General features: G+C 46.3%; 1 protein-coding gene across 5 annotated transcripts in view; it reads left to right on the forward strand.

Moving 5' to 3' along the window:
• The window catches only part of SLC38A7 (solute carrier family 38 member 7), a 42,448-nt gene extending 33,390 nt beyond the window's left edge, over positions 1 to 9,058 (forward strand). For 2 of the 5 annotated variants that reach the window (XM_060185442.1, XM_060185441.1), the window contains exons 10-12: positions 1,573 to 1,627; positions 1,829 to 1,927; positions 7,112 to 9,058. In XM_060185442.1, coding sequence (XP_060041425.1) covers positions 1,573 to 1,627; positions 1,829 to 1,927; positions 7,112 to 7,214 — 257 coding nt within the window. In that variant the 3' untranslated portion in view covers positions 7,215 to 9,058. Of the gene's footprint in view, positions 1 to 1,572; positions 1,628 to 1,828; positions 1,928 to 7,111 lie in introns of those variants that run through there. The other 3 variants (XM_060185443.1, XM_007520073.3, XM_060185444.1) reach the window with 2 other exon arrangements.
• The last annotated feature ends 1,972 nt before the right edge of the window (positions 9,059 to 11,030 follow it).

Raw genomic sequence — 11,030 nt, forward strand, 5'->3', positions numbered from 1 at the left:
GAGAGGAGAGGAGAGAAAGCGACCTGCTGCTCATAGTTCTGCCTCCAGAAGTTGAATCTATTTATTTTTTAATTATAGAGAAATACAGGAAGATAGACACAGAGCTACCAGACCACTGTTCATCTCTGGCTTATGGTGGTGCTGGAGATTGAACCTGGGATTTGGAGCCTTAGGCATAAAAGTCTTGCTGGGGAGTTGGATGGTAGTGCAGTGAGTTAAGTGCACATGGCGCAAAGCACAAGGACCGGTGTAAGGATCCAGATTCGAGCTACCTTCTCCCCACTTGCAGGGGAGTCACTTCACAGGCAGTGAAGCAGGTCTGCAGATGTCTGTCTTTCTCTCCCCCCTCTGTCTTCCCCTCTTCTCTCAGTTTCTCTCTGTCCTAACAATGATGATAACATTATCAATAATAACTACAACAACAATTTAAAACATCAAGGGCAACATAAGGGAAAATAAATAAATAAAAAATTTTAAAAGTATTTTGCGGGAGCTGGGCAGTAGCACAGTGTGTTAAGCACATGTGGTGCAAAGCGCAAGGACCAGCGTAAGGATCCCGGTTAGAGCCCCCGGCTTCCCGCCTGCAGGAAAGTCGCTTCACAAGCTGTGAAGCAGGTCTGCAGGTATCTATCTCTCTCTCCCCGTCTCTGTCTTCCCCTCCTCTCTCCATTTCTCTCTGTCCTATCCAACAACGACAGCTATGACAACAATAACTACAAGTGCAAAACAACAGGGGTAACAAAAAATGGTAAAAATGGTCTCCAGGAGCAGTGAATTCATGTGCAGGCACCGAGCCCCAGGGTTAACCCTGGAGGCAAAAAAAAAAAAAAAAGACTTTTGCATGACCATTATGCTATCTCCCCAGCCCCCCCACATACTTTATATAAACATATACTCCCTGAGACTTTATTTATTTTTCCCCAGAGACTTTAAATCATCTCTACTTACCTATAATGCCTAGCACAATGGAAATGTGATGCAAATCTTCATTATGCTGCATTGTTAAGGGAATAATAATGAAGGGAGAGAAGGAGAGACAAAGAAAAGGTCCATACATATTTGGTAGAAGTACAACTAAGGTTGGCCTAAGTTTTAATACATAATCTGTTTTCAGTCCATAGTAGGTTGAATGCAAATTCAATTGCACTGACTGTAGAACCCATGGATACAGACAGTTGACTGCATCTGTTTCTCCCTCTCAGGAATCTGGCTGATTCAGCCTGTCAACCCAGAGAGCAGTGGGGTCTAGTAACGACAACTTGATACAGAGCTAGAAAACTTGTTTCAGACAGAGAGATATATGCCTGAAGAATCCTGGAAATTTGTTCCATCTGCCTAGCCATAGTTCCACCTGTACTGGAATTATTTCTATGCAAGAGATCACTTTGAAAGACCTTGCCACTCTGCTTGGAATAAGGGGCCCCCTTGTGCTCAGAAGTGCACTAGGAAGGAAGGGCCTTTGGCTGTGGGCCTTTCTCCATCCATCCGCCTACCTTTGGCTAACACAGGGAGGCTGGACCTGAAAAAGGGATTCTACCACCAAATTCTGAGTTCTTCTTTTTTCTATTTCAGGACTTTGCCTCATTCAAGCCAAACTCTCTGAAATGGAAGAAGTCAAGCCAGCCAGGTAAAGCTAGGCCCAGTCCGTGGTGTTCCTAGGGAGGTCCTGGTTCAGGAGAGGAGGGACTTTAAAATGTAAGAGTCAGGGGGCCAGGCAGTGGCACAATCCAATTGGTTGCCTGAACACATAACAATACATGAGGATGTTGGTTCAAACCCCCTGCTTTCTTTCTTTTTTTTTTTTGATCTGTTTTTATTTATTGGATAGAGACAGCCAGAAATTGACGGAGAAGGGGAAGATAGAGAGGAAAAGAGACAGAGACATCTGTAGCACTGCTTTACCACTTGCAAAGTTTTCCCTCTGCAGGTAGGGACTGGGGGCTCGAACCTGGGTCCTTGTACATTGCAACATGTGCGCTCAACCAGGTGCACCACCACCCGGCCCCCCAAGCCCCCTGCTTTCTGAATGCAGCGCCATAGACCGCTCGGCCATCCTGACACCGTTATCCCTGCTTTCTAACTACAGGAAAGACGCTTCACAAGCTGTGAAACAGGTCTGCAGGTGTCTTTCCCTCTTCCCCTCTACCACCCCTTCCCTCTCTCAATTTCACTCTGTCCTATCAAATAAAATAAATTTAAGAGAAAAAAAAAGGAATTGAGAGAGGCCACCAGGAGCAGTGATTCATAGTGCTAGCACTGAGCTCCTGCAATAAAAATAAAATAAAATAGGAGAGTAAGGCGGTAGTGCAGCAGGTTAAGCGCACGTGGTGCAAAGCTCAAGGACCGGCATAAGGATCCCGGTTCTAGCCCTCGGCTCCCCACCTGCAGGGGAGTCGCTTCACAAGCGGTGAAGCAGGTCTGCAGGTGTCGATATCTTTCTTTCCCCCTCTGTCTTCCCCTCCTTTCTCCATTTCTTTTTGTCCTATCCAACAATGACAACAATAATAACTATAACAATAAAACAAGGGCAACAAAAGGGAATAAATAAATAAATATTTTTTTTAAATCTTGGGGCCGAGTGGTTACAGTTACAGTGCGAAAGGACCCGAGTTTGAGCCCCTGGCCCCCACCTGCAGGGGAAAGCTTTGTGAATGGTGAAACCAAATTATGACTTAGCTCTGGTTTACTATGGTACTGGGGATTAAACATGGGAAGTCACATCTTTAGGCATGAAAGTTATTTGCATAGCTTTTTTGCTATCTTGGCAGCCCTATTATTTTAAATACGTTTTTATAAATATGTAGCCCCAGGTCCAGGCAGTGGCCCACCTGCATATGTTATAGTGTGCAAGGACCTGGGATCAAGCCTCTGGTCCCTACCTGCAGGAGAAAAGCTTCACAAGTGGAGAAGCAAGTCTGCAGATGTCTCTCTGTCTCTCTTCCTCCCCTCCCCTCTCAATTTCTGTCTCTATCAATAATAAATAAATAAATAAATAAATAAATAAATATGTAGCACATGCAGTTCAAATATAACAGGATTTTAGGGAACAAAGTGGTACTCCTATTCTCCCACCCCATCTCCCAAGAGAGCTTTCTATCCACAGCACAGCCCTTCTAGATGCTTTCTGTGCTTGTGTGTGTACCTGTGTAATGTACACACAAACACACAGTTTTCTGTATACTTTGTTTCCAAAAATGGACTCAGGAGTTAGGAGAAACTTACCCAGTGGAACACACACATTACCTTATGTGAGGTTCTGGATTTGAGCCTAAGTGTCATGTGATACTACCATGTCACTAGGGGGAGTTTCAGAGATGGTAGAACAGTTCTGTGATATCTCCCCATCCGAGTCTTCCCCCACTCCTTATCTAAAATAAAAATAAGGCCCAGGCGGTGGTGCACCTGGTTAAGCATTCACATTACAGTGTACAAGGTCTCGGATTCAAGCCCCTGGTTCCCACCTGCAGGAGGAAAGCTTCACAAGTTGTGAAACAAGGCAGCAGATGTCTCTCTGTCTCCTTCTCTATCTACTCCTCTCTCAATTTCTCTTTGTCTCTATCCAGTAATGAATATGAACGTATATGTATGTGTTAGCGAGCAAAAATCAAACCACCATCCACTGCAAGGAAGCAAAAGATGTTTATTCACGAATTCGAATCTGGGCCGAGTGGTGACTGACAGCAGTCTACCAGCTCAACCCTGAACAAGGCTCAAACCACACAATTTATAGGAATTCAGACTACACTCAGGGACGGGGAACACATCACCTTATCAGCCTATATCTAATAACATGCTATAGAAAACGCAAAATCCAATCATTTCAAACTTAGCAAAAGCATGATCCATTCAAAGCAAAGTGCAGGCTAGTTTCAAACACTGCAAAATCACACAACCAATAGAATCTAGCCAGGTGGGGTCACCACATCCCCCCGCCATCAGCTGCCCCTTCCTAGAAAATAATTTCCTAGTGCAAAGGCCCTTATAAGCTCTGCCTGTTTGCAGGGTCTTGGTAAACAACCAGTGGCTTACTGATTAGGTCCTGTTCTTCAAGGGGGAAAGGGAAAGGAATTTTCCATCTCACACTACAAGCAACTTATACTAAAAGGAACTTAAAAACTTCTGCATAAAAAGGGAACTTCAAGGCTACTGCGTTTTACAGTATGTATGTATATGTGTGTGTGTGTGTGTGTGTGTGTGTGTTTGTATACATAGAGAGAGACTAACTAGAACCCTGCTCAGCTCTGGTTTGTGGTGGTACTGGGGATTGAACCTGTGACCTCATAGCCTCAGGCAGGAGAGTCTTTAAAAATAAATAGGGAGTCGGGCGGTAGCCCAGCGGGTTAAGGGCACATGGCACGAAGTGCAGAGACCAGCATAAGGATTCTGGTTCGAGCCCTCGGCACCCCACCTACAGGGGAGTTGCTTCACAAGCGGTGAAGCAGATCTGCAGATTTCTTTCTTTCTTTCTTTCTTTCTTTCTTTTTGCCTCCAGGGTTATTGCTGGGGCTCGGTTCCTGCACCATGAATCCACTGTTCCTGGAGGCTATTTTTCCCCCTTTTTGTTGCCCTTGTTGTTGTGGTTATTATTATTGTTATTGATGCTATTGTAGGATAGGACAGAGAAATGGAGAGAGGAGGGGGAGAGAAAGACAGACACCTGCAGACCTTTCACAGCCTTTGAAGTGACTCCCCCTGCAGGTGGGGAGCCGGAGGCTCGAACCGGGATCCTTACACTAGTCCTTGCACATCACACCATGTGCGCTCAACCCACTGCACTACGGCCTGACCCCCAGTGTCTTTCTCTCCCCCTCTCTGTCTTCTCCTCATCTCTCAATTTCTCTCTGTCCTATCCAGCAACAATAATGGCAGCTATGACAACAATAACAACAACGAGGGCAACAAGTACAACAAAAATTGGGAAAAAATGGCCTCCAGGAACAGTGGATTCATAGTGCAAGCATTGAACCCCAGCAATAACCCTGGAGGCAAAAAAAAAGTTGGCTCAGAAGTTGTGGAGTCATACACAAAGCTCCAAAAAGAACCAGAAATGGGGACTAGAGGGGCCAGGTGGTGGCACACCTGGTTAAACGCACACATTACTGTGCACAAAGGCCCAGATTCAAGCCCCAGGTACCCACCTGCAGGGGGAAAGCTTCACAAGTGGTGGAGCAGGGCTGCAGGTGTCTCTCTGTCTCTCTCCCTATCTCCCCCACCCCTCTCAATTTCTCTGTCTTTATCCAATAATAATAATAAAATTTAAAAAATAAAAGATAACTCGGGAGTCAGGCATTGGTAGCGAGTTAAGCACACGTGGCGCAAAGCACGAGGACTAGCATAAGAATCCCGGTTCAAGCCCCCAGCTCCCCACCTGCAGAGGAGTCGCTTCACAAGTGGTGAAGCAGGTCTGCAGGTGTCTATCTTTCTCTCCCCCCTCTGTCTTCCCCTCCTCTCTCCATTTCTCTCTGTCCTATCTAACAATGATGACATCAACAACAATAACAATAATAACTACAACAATAAGAAAGGGTAACAAAGGGGAAAATAAATACATAAATAATTAAAAAAAAAGATAACTCATCCAGTAGAACTCACACTTTACTTTGTGCAAGGACCCAGGTTCAAGTACCTAGCCGCTACAGAGTGAGAGTGATGCAAAAGGGAAACCTTTATCCTTCATGAGCTGTGTAGTGCAGTGGTGTCTCTTTTTCTGTATAAGTACCGCACACTAACTGATTGCACTACTGGAACTCCTCTTTTTCTTCTCTTTCTCCCTCTCTATGTCTCAACCTCTAAAGGGAAAAAAAATAAAATAAGATAAAGACCAGTGAGAGCAGTGGATTCTGTAGTAGTCACAAAGCCCAATCAAAAACCCCATCTGGCAGTAAAAAGAATTAAGTCCAAAAATTAGTTTATGCCAAACACATTTGTCTGCCCCTTTTTTTATTTTAACTGCACTGTGTATATCTATCTTAGCATTCTTTTTCAGCACAGGAAGATCCACTTCTTCCTTGAAAAAGAAAATGCCAGGGACTAGAGAGATAGCTTTACCTGTAAGAGCATCAACTTTTTTTTTTTTTTGCCTCCAGGGTCATCACTGAGGCTTAGTGCCAGCACTATGAATCCACTGCTCCTGGCAACTTTTTTTTCCCTTCATTTTATTGGATAGGACAGAAAGAGAAATTGAGAGAGGAGGGGGAGGTAGAAATGGAGAAAGAAAGATAGACACCTTCAGACCTGCTTAATCACTCGTGAAGCTTCCCACCTGCAGGTGGGGAGCAGGGCCTCAAACCTAGATCCTTGCATGGGTCCCTGCACTTAGTAATATGTGTGCTTAACCAGGTGTGCTACCACCTGGCCCCCATCAATGAATCTTCTTTTTTTTTTTTTTTTTTTAAGGTAAGAGGAGTGAGTGGCCTGGGAAGTGGTGCAGTAGATAAAATGTTAGACTCTCTCAAGAATGAGACCCTGAGTTTGATCCCTAGCATTGCGTGTACTAGATTGATGCTCTGGTTCTCCGTGCCCACCTACCCCCACTCCACCACCTGGGCAAATCATTAACACACTAATCAGTAAAAGAAAACAGTGACAGAAGCGATAGCTCAGTTGGTAGAGTTACGTTTGTCGGGCTAGCTTTGCGGGCGGGAGAGAGACAACCAGGGACTCATGGCTGAGTGGTATGCAGTTCAGTCTTTATTCATGTGGAACGCAGCGCAATCTAAGCTATCTCTAATCACAATCTTGTCCTTATATATCCTGATGTGGAAGAGTCTGGTCCGAAGAGGATGTACATAGGATAGGGGGTGGGGAGAAGGAAAAAGCGTGCGAAACAGTGAGGATTAAACCAGTGCCCTGGAGGCAGGGTGGTGCTTAGTTAACTGGTTATGTAAATAGAATACAGTCTTAAGCAGGGGGGATTAAACCAATGAAACAGAAGGGGTCTTAGAAGCAGAATTTAGAAGCAGACCAACAACATTACTGCCTCAGACCCTGGGTTTGATCTCTGGCCACACAGAGAATGTGTTTTAAGTCATTACGAAGGTTAATGATCTCTATATTGGAGTCTGCAGTGTCCCGGGTAGGGTGACTAACCAGACCTCTCTCTTATCTACAGCTGGTGGGTGCTGGTCAGTTATGGAGTCCTTTTGGTCACCATGGGAGCTTTCATCTTTGGTCAGACCACAGCCAATGCCATCTTTGTGGATCTCTTGGCATAACCACTCACTCCAAGGAACTCGTGACCTTTAATCATACGGTTGTAGGAGCCCAACACACAACTACACGGTGTCCTGAGTTTGGTATCAGTGCCCTCTACTGGTGGGAGGACATCTGGACATCCTCTTCCAGGGACAGGTGTGGGGTGAAATCAGTCCCCACATCTCTGAACAACTCAAACCCAGCTCCCTTCCTGTGTCCACACCCTGGCAGTGGATGGTGGGAAGTCTCATGTCACAGAGGGCCCTTCACCCCACTCCAACTCTCAACTGTTCCATGCTCAGATCCCATCAGTGAAGAGGGTCAACGGGTCTCAGAAGAAAGAGTGATCATCCTTCCCAAAGCAGCAGCTGTCCTGAGCAGGGACTGTGCTCATTACCCCAAGACTCAGTGCCTGCTCCAGTGTGTCTGTCACTCAGCTAGCAATGGCTTCCTCTAATAGCTATCTGGTATCTTCCAAAGGTAGCACTGAAGTTGTGCAGAAGCTCAGAGGCAGATAGATTCAGGCCTTGTCCACACCCCGAGCACCTAGAATAGACCCGACAACCCTCTTTCCTATGGCCGGTGGGTATTTCCAGAGTCTTTGGACCTCAACTATCTCCCCAAACCTGCTGGTCCAGGCACCTCTCTCCTTCTCCCCCTCCATCCTCAGACATGATCAAGTCTAATGTTTACAGTCGGTACCGGCCCTGCTCTGGACACCAGGCCAGGGCGGCCCCGTCCCATGGTGCTTTGAGTACTCCGTTAGCTTTCCTCACGAGGGTGGGAGAGTCTGCTTTGCTCGCTCTCTCTCACTCTCAGACTCCGGTTGGGCTCCTTTTTCAGAGACACTAGTTTGGGTGATGGAGAAGCTCAGAGCCTTTTAGACCTATGCAGGCTGGGCAGGTCAGGGTCAAGGAGAACCTCCCTGATGTCTTCTCTCCTATGATTGCTTCCCTTTCCCATGCCTACTTCTCTCCCCCTCCCCAGCCAGCCCTACCATGATAACCCAGAGAGAAGAAAGGCTGACTGAGCAACACAGATGCAGGTTTCCCTCCCAATCTGAATCTCACTGTCTGTCACTTCTAACCCCCCCTACCCCATTTCTCTGCACAGCTCAATCTCTCCTGCTCACCTAAGTATGGGAGGGTGAGAGGGGCTATTCCGAGTCTTCTTTGCTTGTTTCCTCAATTCCACACACCTACCAAGCCCGCCCATGGCAGCCTGTCAATCACAATGGAGTCACATCTGGATTACTGCCCCAGGCAGGGTTGAACAGGATACTACCCACGTCCACCCCTCCCCCCCCAGTACTCCCATAGAGCTACCTTGGCCCCTTTACTTTGGCCAACCACAAGCACCAAATTAGACTTCCTTCTGGAACACTCAGTAAACTCCTCAATCCCACCTGCACAAAACTTACACGCTGGGGTATGTGGTAGGGGAAGCAGACCCTTCTCCCCCCACCCCCCAACCAGCCATCAGCCTTCCCACTCAGGACAACAAAATTGATCATGTGTACTTGGTCTCAGACTATATGACTTGCATTTCTTCACATCCCTTTTCAGGCCCAAAGCCAGACCCACTCTGTTGTTACTTCTCACCTGCTACACAGCACCCAGCCTGACAAGGTCAGGATGACACAGTTAGCGGGACTGCAGAGCCTCCATCACGGCATCAGGAATGGAAGTGGGTGGAGTAAGCAGGGCCACTGCATAGATCTGTTGGAAAAAGAAGCTGAAATTAAGCCTTCTGGCCTAAACTCAGGCATCCCCATCCTGTCCTGGCCACCAGGCCACATTACTGTTTGTTTTCTTCCTGCACACATGCAGGTTAGGGAATTTAATAAAGGGGCTTGTGCTGCTGAGCTGTGTGGCCTGTGTCTGCTGCTGAAGATGGAATTCAAGTCTCTTCACACAGTGTGGGGGGGGGGGGGTTGGAGGTGGGTTGCAGCAATGCCTTTGGCTTTACCATGTGTCTCAGAAACATGTACCAGTTTCATGATGTCTTTACCAAAAAAGAAAACTTCAAATGGAAAAAAAAAAAAAAAAAAAAGAATGAGAGCACTACATAGCTCTGACTTTTGATGACATCAGAAATTGAACCTGGGATCTCTTGAGTCTCAGACATGAAAGTTTTTTTGTTGTTTTTTTATAGGACAGAGGGAAATTGAGAGGGGAGGGGAAGATAGACAGGGAGAGAGAGGGGCATGAAAGTTTTCTTGTGTAACCACTATGCTATCTTCCTGTCTGTCTCCACCACCCCCCTCTCTGTTAAGGATATATTTATAGGCTAGGGAGGTGGCTCAGTAGTAGAAAGTGAGACTTTCAAACAGTGAGATTGCAGGTAAGGTGCTATGTTCAATCCCAGCAACACAGGTGCTAATATTCTCTGTCTGGCTCTGACTCTCTAATTCTTGTTTCTATTGAAATGAACAAATTCTTTTTTGCATAAATTATGCTATCTCCCAGCCCAAACAAGTCTTTTTAAAACAGCTTATTGTGGAGCCCAGTGGTGACACACCAGGTTAAGCATACATAGTAGGAAGCACAAGGATCTAGTTTCAGCCCCTGGCTTCCTATTTGTGGGGGGGGGGGGGACTTCACACATGGTGAAGCAGGTCTGCAGGTGTCTCTGTCTCCCTTTCTCCCTCCCACCCCTCTCAATTTCTCTTCCCTAATTAAAAAAAAAAATGAGAAGGTGGAGCCAAGATGGAGGCTTGGAGAGACAACACCTGGTGTGAGTTCTGTAAGGAAGCTGCTTTCAACTTGGGACTCTTGGCCACCAGGTTCCAGATGCTACCATGATGCCAACCAACTTTCTTGAGCAGATGACCCCACCATGTGTCTTGGAGCCTTGCCTCCTCAGATCCCTGCCCCACTAGGGAAAGAGAGAGACAGACTGGGAGTATGGATCAACCTTCCAGTGCTCATGTTCATTGAAGAAGCAATTACAGAATCCAGACCTTCCACCTTCTGCACCACACAATGATCCTGGGTCCATACTCACAGAGGGATAAAGAACAGGGAAGCTAACAAGGGAGAGAATTGGATATGAGCTCTGGGGGTGGGAATTCTGTGGCAGTGTATCCCTCCTATAGTCTTGTCAATATTTTTATTTTATAAATAAAAATTTTAAAAAAAACAATAAAAAGGGAGTTGGGCAGTAGTGCAGTGGGTTAAGCACACGTGGCACAAAGCACAAGGACCGGTTGTAAGGATCCCAGTTTGAGTCCCCAGCTCCCCCCCACAGGAGAGTCACTTCATAAGTGGTGAAGCAGGTCTGCAGGTGTCTTACCTTTCCTCCTCTCTTCCCCTCCTATCTCAGTTTCTCTCTGTCCTATCCAACAACAACGACATCAATAACTACAACAATAAAACAACATGGGCAACAAAAGGGAATAAATAAAAAATTTAAAAAATAGAATAAGGGGGGTCGGGCAGTAGCACAGTGGGTTAAGAACATATCTCAAAATGCAAAGATTGGCGTAAGGATCCCGGTTCAAGCTCCTGTCTCCCCACCTGCAGGTGGGTCACTTTGAAAGCAGTGAAGCAGGTCTGCAGATGTCTATCTTTCTCCCTCTCTGTCTTCCCCTCCTTTCTACATTTCTCTGTCCTACCCAACAACAATGACATAACAATAATAACAACAAGGGCAACAAAAATGGGGGGGGGGAAATGGCTTCCAGGAGCAGTGGATTCATAGTGCTGGCACTGAGCCCCAATGGTAACCCTGGAGGCAGAAAACAAACAAACAAACAAAATACTGTATTCATGAGATAGAAAAAGGTCAGTGTCATCCCAGCATATGCAATGCCAAGGTTTGATGCATGGGACTTC

Source organism: Erinaceus europaeus, chromosome 2 (genome assembly GCF_950295315.1).
Source record: "Erinaceus europaeus chromosome 2, mEriEur2.1, whole genome shotgun sequence".
NCBI lineage: Eukaryota > Metazoa > Chordata > Mammalia > Eulipotyphla > Erinaceidae > Erinaceus > Erinaceus europaeus.